Below are 19,891 nucleotides of genomic sequence, written 5' to 3' on the forward strand. Positions count from 1 at the left end.
AGTCACCACATTGGCTATTAGCTACAATACTGGACAACTCTAAATTATAGAACAGTTCCACCACCCCAGGAAATTCTAATGAACACCTCTGTTCTAGAGGGAGTTTCATCAATAATTAAAGTAGTAGTAGTTCCACCACAAAAGTACTAGTAGTTCTTGTACAGGTGCCTCAGGGAACAGATCACCTAGTTGTTACTAAAGCAGGCTGAATGCCTGTGGCTATGGCTAGCATGATTAAAAATAATTTGTTCTTCTGAGCAGGTTAAACAAGTGCTTTGGAATGTTATTTATCCTGAGAATTACCATGGAGATTCCAAAATTCAGGAATTCTGAATTAGTGAAGCCCAAATTAATGTGATTTAGTATATTCCCTAGGTCAATCTTAAAGGCTGCACTTCCTTTTTTTTTTTTTTTTTTCTGAGATGAAGTTTTGCTTGTAGCCCAGGCTGGAGTGCAATGGTGCGATCTCGGCTCACTGCAACCTCCACCTCCCTGGTTCAAGTGATTCTCCTGCCTCAGCCTCCTGAGTAGCTGGGATTACACTGTTCCTGGCTAGAGGTCACCTCTGACCCCACTCCCACCTTCTGCCACTTACATACTTGTTGATATAAATATCACCTATTTTCTGGTCACTATCAGCCCTAAAACATTTGTCAACTTTGGCCACTTTCCTAGAATAGACATTGGACTTGTCATTGCTTTTGCCCTATGAGTGACATCTTTAGCAAAAGCACCTCTTCTCCAACAGTATCTGCCAGCCAGCGCCTGGCAAGAATGGGTAACTTGCAATGTTTCCTGTTGCATAGGAATCGAGTATCAGATCTGCAAATGCTGAATGTGTCACAGGTGGAGGAATAGTCTTCTGATGTACTCACAGCAAGTCACATGATACGGTGAAATACACATGACTCAGAATGAGGGCCAGGGACCATGGGGCTGGGGTTTCCTCTCGTGTTTGTCGGGTGCAGGATTAGCTAAGGAATGACAGCCAGCAAGAAGAGGGTGAGGCTCCTAACATGTTGCAGCAACTCCTGCTGACCCTGATGTGCACGGGCAGGGTCCTTTGGAGAGTCAGTAATCATGAGGAAAAGGATCCCGTGGCTTTTACCAAAATATATGTTTCTTTTCTCCTCTGAGTTGTGGTGACATGCTTGCTAGCATCTTACTCTTTCCTGTCTATCAAAGCCGCCCTGACCATAAGCCAAGGCACTCACCAAATCCTGTTCCCCACACCTCTCCTTTCTCTCTAGGACTCATTAAGAAGGGAGCGCATGGGGTGTTGCTTTGTAAATACCTCATTTCAACTCATGATAAGCTGAGCAAAGCCAAGGGAAGCTGGAGGCAGAGGTCAAGGGAACAAAAGATCAGAAATCTTTGTCCATCACCACCAGGTCTACGATTAAAAGATGCAGACCTCAGAATATGCAGCACTTTCCCAGATATTCCTCTTCCTGAATATCTTTCCATCAATTGTCCCATTTAATTCATCACCATGTTTGCTTATTCCTCCTTCTAAGTACCTCTGAAATGTGTCCACCCTCACCTTCCATCACCCCACTGAAATAACCACCACCTCATTGATGTTAGATTGCTCTTAAGCTCCCCTCATACAACAGCCAGACGGTGATATTGAAAAAGACAAATCTTTCTTGCTTAGGATAAAGACAAAATTGATCAAATCTATCTGTTCTATTGGGACCTACCCGCCTGCCCCTGCTATGCGCTCTAACCTCACTCCTTCAACAAGGCCGTCAAGCCCCCACAGACTTTTCTCAATTCCTCTAATAAGCCAAACTCGTTCCTGCTTCAGGGCCTTTGCACATGTGGTACCCTGTGCTTGACCTATCCTCTTGCCAATGCCCTCCCTCCCATACTCAGCCAGTCACTTTAGTCACCACCTCCTCTTGTGTGTCATTTTACTCCTCAAACTCCTCTCTCCTGGAACTCAATCACACTGAAGTTTTGAATTTATAGGAATGACTATTTGATGAACTCTCTTTCCCATAAGATTTATAAGCTCCCAGAGACAATTATTTTATCTTTTATTTACCATTGTATTCCCAGCTCCTAATACTATGCCTGGCAATTGGGGCATGAGTTAATCTTTATTGACTGAATAAAAAACAATTAACTTGGCTGGGTACGGTAGCTCATGCCTGTAATCCCAGCACTTTGGGAGGCTGAGGCCGGCGGATCATGAGGTCAGGAGTTTGAGACCAGCCTGACCAACATGGTGAAACCCCGTCTCTACTAAAAATTAAAAAATTAGCTGGGTGTGGTGGTGCATGCGCTTGTAATCCCAGCTACTCGGGAGGCTGAGGCAGGAGAATCGCTTGAACCTGGGAGGCAGAGGTTGCAGTGAGCTGAGATTGAGCCACTGTACTCAGCCTGGGTGACAGAGCAAGACTCTGTCTCAAAATAAATAAATAAATAAATAAATAAATAAATAAATAAAATAACTTTTGTGATTATCCTACCAGCAGAGGAGGATGGTATACAAAGGAAGTGCACAGATGAGAGCCCTGGCTTCAAATCCTGACTCTGCCATCTGTTGGGTGATCTTGGACCAGTTGATTTACCTCTCTAAGCTTTAGTTTTCTCCTAAGTAAAATGGGTATCACCATATTTACATGAGCTTGTGAAGATAAAGAGACATTGAACTACAAACATTGCCATCATTATTGTTATCCAATTTAGACAGATGGGGTGGAAAGTCTTCTGGGGAGGCCACAGGCTCCTCAGGAAGAGTGACAGATTACTCACACCCAAAAGGAAACAGATAGTAACATTTTTTATTAAATATTACAGTGGATCAAAAAGTACAAAATATCTCTTGCCTGCTATGTGATTGGGAAACTATTGGCACGTAATACAGTATCAAAAGCAGTAATAAGTACAATTTGGAAAACATACAAAATTGAGTGTTTATAGTTGGCTCAGCATTCTTCTGGTAGTGTTTAAACTAATGCAAAGGTTACTCAATAACCTCTCCATTGGGAAACTATATAATATCACTGGGCCATGTTGCTATATACAAATAATCACCTTACAGAGCATAGAGGTTACATAGCTGGAATCACCAAAAGTATACAATATTTACAACACAGGAAAGTTTAAAAAAGTATAAACAGCCAAGAGATTATGCTGCTATTCTTCAGACATATTTCAACCATGAGGAGACAGGCAGAATATCAAATACACTAACAGCCAACACTGGACTTTAAGTGCTCAAGATAATCATTGCAATGGTGTGGGTCTCACCAGGGCAAACTCATTCCCATTTCTCTTTAAAATTGGGACAAGAGTAAAACTAGACCAGATGGGACTTGGCTGACCACCACCAAATGTGACTTTGTGGGACGATAAGTGAAGAGAAATAAATGGTTCTCTTTGAAGGCACACTACATAAAATATTTTTTGTGGGACCACCTCGAAATTTCCATCAGACACACCAACACAGTGAAATACAGTACTTGAGAATTCATGCACCAGGTCAGAAAGTTGTAAAGTTAACATTGAGTTTTAACAAACCCTTTTGTATATGCCCTGATAAACAAGTGAACTTAAGAGCTTCTAGCTAGTAAATAAATAAGTCAGTCCTGTGGCAAATATTACAAGTTTGAATCACTTACTAGAAGAATACTTAATTCCGAAACTTGGTTGGGCTGTTTTTTTTTTTTTTTTTTTTTTTTTTTTATCATGTGGAGTTGCCAAACATTAAACCAGAAGTTGCATGGAAAAGTTTTTTAAAAATATTATTTAGAATCTCCAAATCTCCAGTAAATCACAGACTTAGTGCATTTTGAATTGCAACATTTCTTGGAAGCCACACTCAGTAAATAGATTTATGACTCCACTGCCAATTCGATTCCACAGTTTCCTTTACAGAACTACCAATAACAAAGGTTTGATTGCACAAAGAAAGGCTTGTGCAATTCCATTCAATAATAAGGCCCCTTGAACTCAAACAATGCAAACAAAGCCTTATTTAAGACATTTTAAAACGTCGTTCTCAGCCAATGAAGAATTCAATGGTCTTTTTGAAAGATTTCCAAGATCTCTGTTCAGAGTTTTAAAACAAATAACACACTGCTTCTGTTGGGAATGCATACCCCCATTTCTCTTTATTTGTCCTGATGTTTTGCCGAGGGTATGAGCTTCCTCAGACAGAAACAGTGAGTCTCCTCTCGGAAGAGATGAGAAAAACAAAAGCTGGACTATGTTAACATTGTTTGAAATGGTGTGATCGAATTCCAACATGATGAAACCAGACTGAAATCATTGCAGTGGAAAAAACAAATGCCCCATATTCCAAATAGGTGAGCTCCACTGGGGACAGATGCCCCCCCCCTTTTTTTTTTGAGACGCGAACTCATAGAAACCACATATGATCTAGCCCATGTCTGCTGCAGAACCACCGAAGTTTCCTTTTTCTTCCATGTTCTCCGATTCTGTGACCATTCAATCTAGTGCAACTTTCTTATATGTGTCATGGCTAGCATCTTGCCAGCTGGAATTGAGATTTTTCCCCCCCTCTAGCTTGTGCAATAGCAGGATAATCTGCACTCACACATTTATAATCTAAATTCTACTAGTCTATCTATGGTTCTATTAAATATATATATATATATTATTCCACAGGAAGGTAAATAATTAATTGAAGCAAATGGAACTCTTAACACTGGATCTCTACATTCTTTTGTTTCCACCTTTGGATATTAAGTATGTTACATTGAATATTTGGCTTCATATCATGGAGACATTTCAATACAAATGCACAGCATGCATGGCTTTGTTTAAGAGCCGCAGTTTCATTGTTATCAGTTTTGATTATTTTGCAGTCAAGTTACCTATTTAGAAGTTGAAAATTGTCATCAATTTTCCCAGAATTAAGTATCTCAGAGGTAAGACTTAGTTAGCTATGGTTCTAAAGTCTACTGGTAGTGTTGCGGGAGGGGCAGTGGGCTGGGGAGTTCATCCAAGCGGTCTTCAGCAGGGATGGGACTTGGGGAGAAAATCCACTCTCTGTATCCATTGACTTTTAATTAATACAGTTAGAAAATGTGTCCACCTTAATATTACATCTCGGTAGCAAATGGAATACAGTGGCAAGAATGACAACGGACATTCTCCACATCTTTTCACTGCCTGAGCAGCTTGACCATTTACTTCCAACAATAAAAGAAACCAGAAAGTGGACTGTGTTGCCAGGTGGTTAAAAACATGACCCAAACCACCTTCCAAGTTTGTGTGTGTGCACACACAAAACTCACGCCCCATAAACCCAAAGAGGATGACTTTTCTTTTGAAAAGTCTAATCCAGTATGTCAGTTATCCTCAAAGATGTGGCCTGGGAGATTCTTCTTGGGAATGACAGGAAACCAACTGGATGAAAACAACGTGACTACTTATTACTCAAAAGACCGAGGCTAGAGAAGCTATCAGGACTGCAGCTGCTCCTCTTCTGGCCAGTTGAGCTCCATCCTCTTCCCAACCCCCTTTCCCAGATCATTTAAAGGAATCAGTGCCAACACCAATGTAAATCATTTTGGCTCCTGTTCTAATTTCTGAAATTCCTAAAATATCTGTGCAGCCCACAAATATGTCCTCTAGACTCTGTTGTTATTCGGCAGCTTGCTGCCAGTGAGGTTTTTGTTTTTATGATTCCTCTGGTATGTAGGACAGTTTCACAGCCTAGATAAGGTAAGTACAACGCTCAATATTTTCACAGAACCCAATACTTCAAAGCAAAGCATTTGGCTGGGTAAGCAGTGTATAAGCTCTTTCAACTATGCCATTTATGAGGAACAAAATCCTTAAGTTGCGGATCTACAAAGGAACGTTCTTTGCACTATTGTGTGCTTGACTGTTTCTTTTTCATTTGTTCCACTAGAATCAGTTGCTTCAATTTGTAAACAATAACTTTACCACCCAAAGCTGCTCAAAATAAGATGTGGAAAAATTACAAACACACATCAACAACTAGGACAGTCAGTCAGCCTCGAAAACAAAACAAAAACAAAAAGACCTGCAAACAAAAGCAATACCATTTAATAATAATAAAAAAAAAGAGACAAGAAGGAACTGGGAGAAAATGGAACTACCTGTATATAAATTAGGTGAGCAAACAGTGATACGGGTAGTTTTAAGAAGCAAATATATACAGTCAATTTAACAGTGTTTACTTCTCTGGATTGTTTAATAGTGTCAAAATGAAAGATCTATTGAAGTTTCACTATACATTGCATTGATTGAACCTTGGAGAGTTTTATGAAAAAGAGGGGCATCCCTTGGCATCTATTTGCCAGTCTTCCTTGCCCGTTTTTTGAAATGCCTGCCTCTTATTTGCCCGGATTGTTTCCTGACCATCTGAACTCAGATGGGGTCCTCTAAGTTCTTCCTGGATATTCACAAATCCCTTCACAAGGCCCATGTGCGAAGTGAATGATCTGGAGGTGCCTGGGCATCTGTGTTGGAAGGGAGTCAAGACTGACCAGCCAAGGCTAGAGCTGTCCCACAAAAATCAGGCATGTTCACCTCCCCTTTGGGCCCCTAAAGCTGGGACTGATCGTAGCCTCAGATTAGAAGAAATACTGCCTTCTAACTCTATAAGCCAGCACTCCTGGGTAAGGAGTGAAACTCTGTTGGCCATGCCGCTTTGGACTGCTGGGCAGAGCTGAGCCTACAGTTTTGTACTGGGGTGCACGGATGACAGCTGGGAAGATGGAAAGGCAGCTTGAGGATTTATAGCAGCTAAAGGGTAAATGCTGTTATGCAAAAGGTCCCCATACGAACTTCCTACAGGTGTAGCCGCAGCCAAGTGTCTGTACAGCTGCTGAGAATTTGTCGGTGATGTAAAAATTCCTCTTTGCATCACAAGCGAGTGGAAAGCCAGGGGCTGCATGAGCGGAGAAAGCACAGTCTGGTTTTTCAAGTACTGCAGAGAATGAGAATACCCAGCCGGGAGCCTGGAGTTGAGGCCCGAGTTACACAGGCTCCCGGAATACAGACCTGGGAAGATAGGGGAGGAGAGGGGAAGCTTGTGGCCTTCTGAGGCGCCCCCGGAATGCCCACCGTGCGCTGCCTTGCTGCCTTCACTCTCCTGCTCAGAGGCCTTCTCCTTCCCAGAGACCTCCTTGGATGGGTCTAAGGGGGACACTGCCCGGGCCTTTTTCCCTGCAATCACAAGGTCCAAATCCTCCAGGCTGCGCTTGATTGGCCGCGCTGCCCCAATGTTCTGTGGGCTCATTTTCCGGTGCAGGATTGGGTGGACCATGCCTTCCATCTTCCTGAAATTCTCCAGTCTCACATGGTGAGGTTTTCCCGATCTTGAAAGTGATTCAGGATATTTTTTAGGGCCCGACATGGTCATGGGTGATACCCGACAGGCTTTGGGGTGACAGTCTCGACTCTGGCTGCCTAAGACCTGGAACTGGGAGATGCCTTTGCTCTCCTGGGGCCCTGTGGTGGAGTGAGCCAGGCCCAGGACCTTGCCGGTAGGTTTGTGCGGGTTCTTGGGAAGGCTCAGATCTGTAGGCTGATCATCCGTAGGGGCTTCTGCTGCCGCCGACTTTTTGTCTTGCAGGTGCAGGGACGTGAGATAATTTACATGGAGCTTTTCTTGGTGTCTGTGGGAAGGAAAAGAACTGTTTTCCGATTCCCTGTACATGTCCCTGGAAGGGTATTTGGATGTCTGTTCATTATGAAGATGGTGCTCGGTGTGTCTGTAGAGGCTATGGAGATGAGGGGACGAGTAGAAGTCGGCCAGGAAGCTAGGCATGTGGGAATGGGGAAGGGCCCTTTTCTCTAAGAGTTTATCCTTGCCCTCCTGAATTTCTTGCTTCAGGACGTAGGAGTCAGCAAGGGGGTTAAGGTGATGCTTGGAGAAGTTGCAGCGGTGGGGATCTGATCGACTCAGTTTCTCATGCTTAAAGATGTCATTGATGGTCTTTCTCTCTTCCGAGGGCTTGCTTCTGAAACTCTGGACGTGCTGAATCACCGATGGCCGGCTGACCGCCATATGGTCAGTGCTTTGGCCATGGTGGGCTTGGGACAAACTGGAACACAAGTCATCCCTAGCAATCAGTTTCTTTTTGCTGATCAAAGGGGGTGGGGAGCCATAAGGGTAGCTACTGGAGAGGCTGGCCCCACTCACTTGGGACAAAAGCTTTTTCTTGGCCAGCGGGGACATGATGCCTGGGTTGCCCCTAGAGTAGAGCAGGGGTGTGTAATTAAGTCCATGGTTCTCGTTCATGGGCCCAGTCAGGTCTTTGTCTTTGAACATGTCAAACGACTGGACCACAAGGACCTTTGGGGTCTGCTTGAGCGCATTATGGATGTCGTCACTGCCCAGCTGATCCACCTTCACGGTGCAGTTGGCGATGTAATCCGCCATGGCGGGCAGTTTGTCGTCCTCCATCTCATTCTGGTTTGCCAGTGGTGGCTGTGTGGTGGGGAAGCTGGGGAAGGATGCTTCTTGTGGTTCATTTTCAGGGCTCTCTGTAAAACAACACAGTTTGGATTCCTGTTTTGAGTCCACCAGGGCACTAGGAGAGGTGAGTGGCTGTTTGTTGGCCCCAGGGGCCAAGGCTGAATCTTTTTCCGGGGCCAGAGGAGCACTTGGGAGTGGAGGTGTGGGCCCCTTCTCTCCCACCTCCTCTGCCACCTTCTCACTGTTGGGACCTTGGTCTGTTTCGCCGTCCTTCTCTGGGTCTACTCCGGACGCCAGGGGCCTCACTGAAAATTCCTGATACCCTTCTATTTTTTTCTTCATGTCTGCTGCTGGGAGAGGCTCAGGGATGCTTTTCTGGCTTAAAGTCTCTTGTTCTTTTTCTTGCTCTGATGAAACCTGGTAACATATTTCAAAAGACAGTCAGAAGAAAACCAAACACACTGACACGTTTTGCTATGAAATGAAATATTCCACACAGCAGTTTTACTTGAAAACAGGCTTGTCAATCAGCTCATGAAGTTTCTGTAAAGCTTTATTACTCCCCAATCATGGCTCTAAACAAAGAAATCTAAATTACAGAAACATTAGGGGAAATATGCATATTCGCTTCAGTCCCTTATGAGACACCTATCAAAATAGCAGTGTTATGTACTGATGGTATACAATCATATCACTCCTTGATTCTAATATATAGTTTAATTCTAAGGTTGTCTTCTTGTCAAATCAGTCAATTATCCAAATGGGTTTTAAATTACATGTTGTGTTTTATGATACTCCTGAGAAAGATTTTTTTAAAGCATTTCTCTTTCAAAAATTCAACCAACCCCATGTTAACAACAAACAATGAACCTATTGCAACTCCTTGCTTTTCTTTAAGAGGGCAAACCCCTTCCCAATGTATTCAATATGGTGTACTGAAGATTAGCAATGCATACGTGTTAATAATTTCTACTCAGGCCAGATGACATGCAGATAATGCTAAAATACTGACAAAGTATGAAGATTTCTTGGCAGCCTGTCTACCTGAGGGACAGAGGAGACTAAGTCCTTCTAGGTTGCAGCAAACTACATTTCTATTAAAGCCCAAAATGAAGTTGTCAAAATTCAGACTGTCTGTGCCACCACAAATATAGCTTTGCTGTTCAACGAAATAAATTATAGTCAATGAGACAGATACTCCTTATGTGACGCTACTGACAGAAGTTGTGGGTACCAATTCGATCCATCTGCATTATGTAGCCATGTAAACTTTGACCTTAAGAGGTCATTTTAACTTTCTGTCTGTGACCCAGCTGACTGACAAGCCCTTTCAAAACTGCTGTCATTCTGCCCTGACATGTCTTAGCAGAGCAGTCACAAAACAGTTGTACTGAGCTGGTCTTTTTCCCCTCCTTTTTCCATCTCATCCCTTGAACTTTGTTCTTCTCTGTTAAGAAAAGAGGTGCCTGTAATCTCAGCACTTAGGGGGGCCGAGGTGGGTGGATCACCTGAGGTCAGGAGTTCAAGACCAGCCTGGTCTACATAGCGAAACCTCGTCTCTAGTAAAAAAACAAAAATTAGCTGGGCGTGGTGGTGGGCGCCTGTAATCTCAACTACTCAGGAGGCTGAGGCAGGAGAATTGCTTAAACTCCAGAGGTGGAGGATGCAGTGAGCCGAGATCACGCCATTGCACTCCAGCTTGGGCAACAAGAGTGAAACTCTCTCAAAAAAAAGAAAGAAAGAAAAAGAAAGAAAGAAAGAGAGAAAGAGAGAGAGAGAGAGAAGTGTCTGCCACATTAACATCTTTGGGTAAGATTGAGGATGCTGGTTTAGGAATACGTGGTAACAAAAGTTTTAAGAAATCACACCTATTTCATAGGTATGTTTCCTCAAATCTTTTTTAAAAAAACCTGAATTTTAGGGATTTTTTTTTTTTTATTTTTGAGACGGAGTCTCGCTCTGTCACCCAGGCTGGAGTGCAGTGGCCAGATCTCAGCTCACTGCAAGCTCCGCCTCCCGGGCTCACGCCATTCTCCTGCCTCAGCCTCCCGAGTAGCTGGGACTACAGGCGCCGCCACCTCGCCCGGCTAGTTTTTTGTATTTTAGTAGAGACGGGGTTTCACCGTGTTAGCCAGGATGGTCTCGATCTCCTGACCTCGTGATCCGCCCGTCTCGGCCTCCCAAAGTGCTGAGATTACAGGCTTGAGCCACCGCGCCCGGCCGGGATGTGTTATACCTAAGAGTCTTTGCTTATCATCATTATTTTTCTTTATTTTTGTACTAGTAGCTGCCTTTTCCAGTACAAATATCATTTCTTGTTCTACATTGATAATCATCATTGGTCTCTTGAGCTTATATATGGCATAAAATACAGAAAATGAGTATGGCAAGGGAAAAGGCAAATTGCTTCTAACTGTTAGTTTCTTATGGGGCTATAGTTTGAGGCACGGCAATGGGGGATACTCAGTCCCATTGAAGTTTCTATGATGTAGACCTGCAGTTATATTGCAGTCCCATGCTTCGGGCTGTAAAACAGGTTTAGGAAGTCTTTGAAAGCTAGGCAGAAAAAAGTAAAGGACTTTTTTTCTAGGAAGACATTTTACGATCTGCTTAGTATGTTAAATGTTAGCTTCTCACCATGCAACTTGCAATCCCATTATCTGAATATAGTGGATTCAACTAGAGGGAATTTATCACGCTTTCTATCTCCACTGAGTTCACTGCTTCATATTGAAAACACCAAAAAGTAAAAGCAATGAAAACAATAAAATCCAAACCAAAAACCCCAAATAGAGTTAATAAGAAAAAATACACCTGGCTAATAACATGGTTCTATGTTGGAGGTGGGAAGTGATTCGTATTACAAGGTCAGCCTTGGAGAGGGTGGAAGATTCCATGAGGTTTAGATAACCTCGTCATGACAACCTTTGAAACTTGAGACACTTACAGCTCCCTGAAGGGAACAGTTGTGGCCTACAGGAAACAGAAAGCCTAACAGCTTTAAGGGTTTCTATGGACCCCAGGGAGTAAGGCTCCACTCTTGGGAATGGTCATCTCCCAAGCTGACAGGCTCAGTGCATAGGCTAAGGATTCCTCCTACCATTCATAAACCAACCATTTCAAACTGAATCCCCAAAGTGGAGACATTCAAGGGTCAGCTGTCCCCTTGGTCCTCAGTCTGTCCCCTAGTGCTTTGTGTACATATGGCAGCTAATAGAACACAATCATCTGAAATCCTGTAATAAATCACCAGGCCAAAAGTATCAAGGAAAAATGGAATGGAAGCATGCACTTGGAATTTCCTTGCTTTTGGCCATTTATGTTGCAAGTTTGCAGATGTTGAGAAATCTGCATCATCTGGCCAGGGACAGTGGCTCACACCTGTAATCCCAGCATGTTGGGAGCCCAAGGAAGGTGGATCGTTTGAGGTCAGGAGTTTGAGACCAGCCTGCCCAACATAGTGAAACCCTGTCTCTACTAAAGATACAATAATATTAGCAGGGCGTGGTGGCGTATCCCTGTAGTCTTAGCTACTCGGGAGGCTGAGGCAGGAGAATCGCTTGAACTTGGGAGGCGGAGGTTGCAGTGAACCTAGATCACACCACTGCACTCCAGCCTGGGCAACAGAGAGACACTCTGTCTCAAAAAATGTATCTTACAAGAAAGGGTAAGGTTAAGGTCAATGAAACACATGGGACAAAAATAAACCTTTGGGTATAAGTAGTGACAAAGATCCTTTTCCTTGTCACACATTTACATGTTTATCATACATGTAAATTATATCGAGGCTACTATAATAATCAAATAAAGGCCCAAAATAACTGTCATTTAATGATATACATAATTACAGTCATCCCTCAGTATCTATGGGGGATTAGTTTCAGAACCCTCACATATACCAAAATCTGAGGATGCTCCAAGTATCCCTCACAAAAAATGGCATTGTATTTGTATATAACCTATGCCCAGCCTGGGAAAAAAAGAAACACTCTTTTCAAAAAAAAAAAAAAAAAAAAATCTGCATCATCTTCCTCCTCCCCCTTTTTAGTTACTAGAGCTTAAAATAATTATGAAACTTAATAAAAACAAAAAACATAAATTTCTCCTCTTGGTATCAATACTATTTTCTTATGTAAGAGTCAGTTGGGTAAGTTGATGTCTAGATGGGAGGTTGGTGCGTGTTGTACATGTGTGATTTAAACCAGTGTTTAATTATGAAGCCTTTTATGTGTTCATTATAAACCTGATTTTTTAGGGGGTATTTAATATCAGCACCAAAAAAATTCCCTCTGGGGTTGAATCCTAGAACATGCTGTCTCCAAATGCGGCTAAGTTTTTTTTTTTTTATGGGCAGCATCGTTTTTTATTATTCATGTTGAAACAGAGCCCAGATCAGCCTACAAGACTGGCTGACTGGCTGTATGCTGGTGGTAATGGCTTCTACCAAAAGGCTGTTGGGGGCTAGGGGTGGCTGGGGCTTGTTTTAAAAAGTTCAGAAACTACCTGTTAATATGAAAATAATAGTGGTTTCAGAGAAACCATTTCAAAATTCCCCTATAAATAATATGCACTTAAGATTTTCTTTTTTTCTTTTCTTTTCTTTTGAGATGCAATCTCGCACTGTCACCCAGGCTGGAGTGCAGTGGCGAGATCTCGGTTCACTGCAACCTCCACCTCCCGGGTTCACGCCATTCCGCTGCCTCAGCCTCCCAAGTAGCTGGGACTACTGGCGCCCGCCACCATGCCCAGCTAATTTTTTGTGTTTTTAGTAAAGACGGGGTTTCACTGTATTAGCCAGGATGCTCTTGATCTCCTGACCTCATGATCCGCCTGCCTCGGCCTCCCAAAGTGCTGGGATTACAAGCGTGAGCCACTGCGCCCCGGCCATGCTTAAGATTTTCCTAAATTGGTCTCAACCCAAGGCTGTTGCATAGAAATCAATTATGAGAGACAAACACATCTCTAAAGTTTTCAGGACAGTCTTGCAGAGATACAGCACCACGGTTCCAACGTCCCTCTTTCCTAGATCCCCAAACCATCTTTTTTTGAGACATGGTCTTACTCTTGTCACCTAGGCAGGAGTGCAGTGGTATAATCATGGCTCACTGCAACCTTTACCTCCCAAGGCTCAGGTTATCCTCCCACCTCAGCCTCTCGAGTAGCTGGGACCACAGGGGGGCACCACCATGCCTAATATTTGTTCTTGTTTTTTTTTTTTTTTTTTGAGACGGAGTCTCGCTCTGTCGCCCAGGCTGGAGTGCAGTGGCGCGACCTCTCCTTACTGCAAGCTCCGCCTCCTGGGTTCACGCCATTCTCCTGCCTCAGCCTCCGGAGTAGCTGGGACTATAGGCGCCCACTACCATGCCTAGCTAATTTTTTGTATTTTTAGTAGAGACGGGGTTTCACTGTGTTAGCCAGGATGGTCTCCATCTCCTGACCTTGTGATCCGCCCACCTTGGCCTCTCAAAGTGCTGGGATTACAGGCGTGAGCTTTGTTTGTAGAGATTGGGTTTCACCATGTTGCCCAGGCTCTTCTCGAACTCCTGGGCTCAAGCAATCCACCTGCCTTGGCCTCCCAGAGTGCTAGGATTACAGGTGTGAGCTACCATGTCCAGCCCCAAAATATGTTTTAAAGTCACACCGGCACCTCAGATAGACTGACTGTGGAATGGCCAAGAAGCCATGTTTTCACAGTAAAATTCTGTGATGTTAGTATAGCTCTGGCTCCTTCTCTCTCAAAGCCTGAGCATTTGTTATCAGTTTTCTACAGGATGTTTGCATCTTTCTAGAATCTATTCCTGGGTTATCCCATTCAATACTAGGCACTGCATTTCAACTCAGCAAGCTGAAAGGTTTTCAGGAATTGGGGAACTATGAGGGGAACTGTGAAGCTCAGATTTCTTGGTTTCTTCATCAAGCCGTCCAACTGTGCAGGGACACAGCTGTGTACTCACGGCTCCAGAAGGACCTCGAGGCAGCACATGTCTTCCAGAGGTACTTCTGGAGCAAAGCAACTCACCTCTGCTGCATCCTGGGGCTTTGGGGCATTTTCTTTTTCTTTCTTGCTTTTAGATATTTCATGTTTGATGCGTTTGGTTCCAGATACTTTTGTTTTATTCTCATTTTCCTGTGAACTGTTCTCCTGTTTCCGAGGTTTGATTGGAGGCAGGGGCTTATCTTCTTCTCCTTTAATAAACCTTTCATATGGTAGGATTAATCTAAAAGGTTAACAGAAGAGATGATTGGTCAGTTGAGTAATTCCAGTAGCATTAATGCTATGGGGGTTTACTTTATTTTCTCAGTATAAACAAATTATTAAATGACTTCATCTCCAATGACACTGCTATACTTCTATAAACTTACTCCACACTTTAGTGTTCTGCTTCCTTGGTCAAAATTAGTTCCTGGTAACTTCTTTTTTTTTTTTTTTCAGATGGAGTCTCGCTCTGTCGCCCAGGCTGGAGTGCGGTGGCGAGATCTCAGCTCACTGCAAGCTCCGCCTCCCGGGTTCCCGCTGTTCTCCTGCCTCAGCCTCCCAAAGCAGCTGGGACTACAGGCGCCCGCCGCCACGCCCGACTAGTTTTTTTGTATTTTTAGGACAGACGGGGTTTCACCGTGTTAGCCAGGATGGTCTCCATCTTCTGACCTCGTGATCCACCCACCTGGGCTGCCCCAAGTGCTGGGATTACAGGCGTGAGCCACCACGCATGGCCTGTACCTGGTAACTTAACACTTCTCAGTAAGACCTCTTTTTGGTTTTGTGGGTCTATAGACCAAGATACCAATGGAAGCATCCAACATTAACAATATCATCATCACTCCCCATGGCACCTGGCTAAGTGCTAACAAAATTGCAACAATAATGCTAGCTGCTTTATCAGTCCATCAACAACTATTTATTGAGCACATACTATAGGCAGTGTTCTAGACACTGAGACACAGCTGTGAAACAAACATTCAAAGCTGCTGAGCTCATGAAGCTTATATTCTCATAGGTACTAGCATGTGCCAGGTACATTTAAAGATTATTTTATGTAAACGCCACAATATCCCTATGGAGTATTATTATTACTCTTTTTTTTAACATATGAGGCAACTGAGACCTAAAAAGGTTAAGCAATTTGCCTGAGAGTCACACCATTTGTTAGAGGTAAGATTTGAACCTAGTACTGCCCATCTCAAAAGATTTTATTTTCATTCATGTCAAGATAGAGATGAAACATCTAAGATAAAAAGGTCAATGACAGGCAAGCACAGCATGGCCAAGAGACAGTTTAGTCTTATCCCACAGCTCTGAGTGGGGCAGGGGACTCCACTAGGAGTTCTGTTTTAGGGTGCTAAGTAAAAAACAGCCCCAGCGAGAAGGAAGGCAGACAGACTATGCAAGCCACAAAAACCAGAGGGTTGAAAATTTCAAGCGTTTTAATTATATAACTTTTAAACAAACTGCATAAAACTGCTCTAAAAGAGAAACATCAAACAGCTCTAGTTTTAATCTGTTTTCCCTTTGCGATGCAGCTCTTTATCTGAAAGGGAAAAATAGCTGATGTAATTAAAAGGGATGGATTGCATTACAATCTCAGTTTCAACTTCAGTGATTAAAGTTTTTATAATGCATTTGGTATGATTAATGACTCACTGTGGGATTAATATAAGACTCAGCCTTAAAAATATGAACTTTAATACAGCAAACATAATTTGTTTTAAATAAGACAAGTTGACTCAATGAAGAAAATGTACTTGGCTTATAAACATAGTAAGTCTGTTGAAATATTGGAGATCCTCATTATTTTTAAACTAAGATTCCCAGGCAAAAACTTCCTTGGTCTGGATATTGGTGTGCTATCCTAAAATTGGTTTCTATCTATGTTATTTGGATCTCAACTGCTTAACCATACGTGATTGTTCAGGTTTGACAGTACAGATGTGGGGACATTTGTGATCCTAATATTTTACTCTTTAAGAAAATACCAATAAAATTATGGGAAAATCAGATCCCAATTTATAGCATATTAGAAACAAAATTCATTTACTGAGCATGCTTGGACAAGGTATGAGCAAGGAGGCGTGAAAACTACTTTGGAGCCCTACATCTGGCAGTTGGCCAGCCATGAAGATCAACAGAGCCCATGGGGAATAGCGATCTTCAGATCCCATTACAAACTGAGTTTAAACATGTTACAGCTGCTAAAACTGGAAACTGCCCTCCCTATGCAGACTTACTAAAATAATATATGGCTGCCAAATACCTGCTTCCCACTGTAATATTACAGTTAATGTTTATATAATAAAAAGCATAACTAAGCAGAAAAAGAGAGAAAAAAGCAATCCTGTTCATACTTGAATTTATTCTATCTCATCTGTGAAGTCCCCAACATTCCCCCCAATTCCCTTTTTCTGCCTGGTTCTGCCAGGGACTTTATCCTCTTCAATATTGGCAGGTTGGGGATTTTTGTCCGGGAGTAAAATGCATTGAATATTTTAAACTGAAAAGCTATTTTAAATTGACTTTAATGAAAACATATTTTATTGTTGGGACAGATAGGTTTGTTTTACTTTTGTTTTGTTGCCATGGGAACTCAAAGAGCACCGAAGTCTGGGTATTCCAATGATTGCAATTTGCTGGTACCACCCTTCCCCCAACTTCATTTTCTGATGGAGATGGTGACACCACGAGGGACCCTCTTTACTGAGAAGAATGACAGTATTACCTCTGAGCGTGGGGAGGGGGAGGAGGGAAAGCAGAGAACTGGCTAGGAGAGATACCCCATGGACCCCCCAAGGACCCCTCGCTCTGGGTTCTGAGAGCCTTGGGCCAGCCTGGCTCTCTAGATGGGTGCTGAGGAGACTTTAATTTCCTTTTCTAATTGTGCAAGTTCACAAAGCAGGGCACCATTTTCATTTCAGTTCCTTTTTTTTTTTTTTATGTTTTCTTTCCTTTTTTTTTTTTCTCCCCTTCACTCAACTCAGCAGCTGGCTGGCTGACAGCAGTAAAAAATACATTTCACTTTGCTGGTCAAAGGCCTAAAGCCAGAAGCAGGAAATCTGGAATTAAATGTTTCTTGTATCTGGAAAGAGGCATGACTAAGGTAAAACTGAATCCAAACACAAGCCCTGCTTGCTCAAGGCTTCCAGAGAGAGTATATGAGAGTGTGTGAGAGTGTGTGTGTGTGTGTGTGTGAGAGAGAGTGTATGTGTGTGTAAAGGTCAGTTGAGTGTTTTTCCCCCCCTTCTAAATCATTGAAAGATAATTATAGTGGCTTGCGGGAAAAAAAGGCTCCTAAAATAAAACAAGCAAGGCAGAAGCTAAAAGGAAGCAAGTAGAAATATGACCAGCTAAGCTTTGAAGAACAGGGCACAGTCTCGCACGGCACACAATCGCTGCTTCATATAGTGATTTCCGTTTGGTGCAATTTTCACTGAATGTTTTTTCAGTTATCCTGTCATGGTACAACACAATTACCCCACAGGATATGATCTTATCATATGATTATTAGAAGTTTTTACAGTGCAAGAGGACAAAAGCTGTTATAGCTTTCTGAACATTTAAACGTTCAATGTACATGTGGTACCATTAAAAACAGGTTAGCCTTAGATTAGGTCAACATTGCCTTATGTAGAAAGCTGAGTAGGTTTGTATTATATAAAGAATTTAGTAAAACACACCATGCCTGTGCCTTGAGGATGATTATTTCTCAAATATTTGTAGCACAGCAAAGATTTTATCAGTTTCTAACTGTACAGATAAAAGCAAACATACACTCCAGCCCCCAAGAATTCATTACACAGGAGAAATATTTTCAATGGACTGCAACTCTAAAAATGGGGGTTGGCTTTTAGGTGGGTGGAAGTAATGGGGAAGAGAAGCAATATATTCATTAGAAAATCCAGAGAGATTTTCCCCTTCCTGATCTACATCTAGTCTGGGGATTGAAAGCTGGACAGATAAATGGGCCTTTATTATTATCCAGATTTCACATTTCAGATTAGCAAAATGCTTATTTATGATGCCATTAATGGATCTGAAATAGGTAAGCCATTATGTATTAAAAAATAACATCTTTCCATAGGCATAAGATTTGTAGCAGCATGGGATTTTATTTTTCCCTAGGAATAATACAAGAATAACATTTTCCACCCCAAAGCAGAAACAGTAGGGGGGCCTTTTGCTATCACAGAGATTCTTATTAAATTCAGTCACTGTGAAAAGCAAGATTTTTTCCCCTCCTCATTCTTCTTTCTTAAAAAAAAAAAGACTTAAAAATCAACCCGAGTTAAAATTAACAAATCAATAGCATTATAACCTTGATTTATTAGCATCTGAGCCACTAAATTATCATTATACATAAAATTGCTGGTTTGAAAAGATTTCGGCTTTGCTAAATCTCAAGTTAAATAATGGTGCTCAGTATACTAGGTTTTTAGATCTGCCTCATCTGATATTATGAAAAATTCAATACATTTCTCTACAGCAGAAGTCAGGGGTCAGCAAATCTATTACTGTAATGTAAGTAATCTGGCAACCTGCCAACTCTTTCTCCCTTTTATTATTATTTTTTTTAAACACTAAGGCAGATAATTTTATATTTACAAAGTCTAAAATCCTCCAGGGCCTTGCCTCTCTTTCTCAACAAAAAGCAGTAGCCTTGCATTAGAGAAGTGTATATCACACATGTCCTCATCATTTGCATTTTGTACAAAAGAAGAAAAGACCCTTCATCTTTATTACACAACATTCCCTTCCCTTCCCTCAGAAGCAGAGGAAAAATAATGTCAAACCTCATCTGAACAAGTAACCACTAATGTCTCCTGTACTGATTAATGCTTGCACGGAATGACCGAACTTTTGGGTCAAAATATTTAGCAAACAGTACTTAATAGGAAAAATGAGAATCCATCTATTTACAGAGCTTGAAAAATGGTATTACAATAATGTCTGGAACTGATTGAATCCAGAGAGTGGGGGCAAGAAGTGGTGAACCTTTAGGGTTGTATTTGAATCCCAAAGTCACCCCAGTTACTACATAGGCACTTTCATGGTATCAAATCAGTGAGAAATTCCAGACCTAAAGGTTTGCTGGTGTCCTTGGAGCAGAATATTTTCTAGGGGCAGAGGGAAATAACACTGGTGCATGTCAGGTCAAAGATGCCACTACTGGCCAGGTGTGGTGGCTCATGCCTGTAATCCCAGCACTTTGGCAGGCTGAGGCAGGTGGATCACTTGGGGTCAGGAGTTCGAGATCAGCCCATCTCTACTAAAAATACAATAATTAGCCAGGCATGGTGGTGCGTGCCTGTAATCCCAGTCACTCGGGAGGCTGAGGAAGAGAGTCGCCTGAACCCTAGTGGCAGAGGTAAAAGTGAGCCAAGATCGTGCCACTGCATTCCAGCCTGGCTGACAGAGTAAGACTCTGTCTCCAAAAAAAAAAAAAAAAAAAAAAAAAAAAAAACAGATTAAAA

At 42.3% G+C, this 19,891-nt stretch overlaps 1 protein-coding gene across 2 annotated transcripts in view; it reads right to left on the reverse strand.

The window, feature by feature from the left end:
• Nucleotides 1-2,772: 2,772 nt before the first annotated feature.
• Nucleotides 2,773-19,891, reverse strand: part of ARID5B (AT-rich interaction domain 5B) — a 99,114-nt gene continuing 81,995 nt past the window's right edge. For both annotated transcript variants that reach the window (XM_017855491.1, XM_017855492.1), the window contains exons 6-7: nucleotides 14,451-14,649; nucleotides 2,773-8,848 (exon numbers count right to left, since the gene is read on the reverse strand). In XM_017855491.1, the coding sequence (XP_017710980.1) occupies nucleotides 6,683-8,848; nucleotides 14,451-14,649 (2,365 nt within the window). In that variant the 3' untranslated portion in view covers nucleotides 2,773-6,682. The remainder of the gene's footprint in view (nucleotides 8,849-14,450; nucleotides 14,650-19,891) is intronic.

This window comes from Rhinopithecus bieti, unplaced genomic scaffold, assembly GCF_001698545.2.
Source record: "Rhinopithecus bieti isolate Rb0 unplaced genomic scaffold, ASM169854v2 scaffold_39703, whole genome shotgun sequence".
NCBI classification, from domain to species: Eukaryota; Metazoa; Chordata; class Mammalia; order Primates; family Cercopithecidae; genus Rhinopithecus; species Rhinopithecus bieti.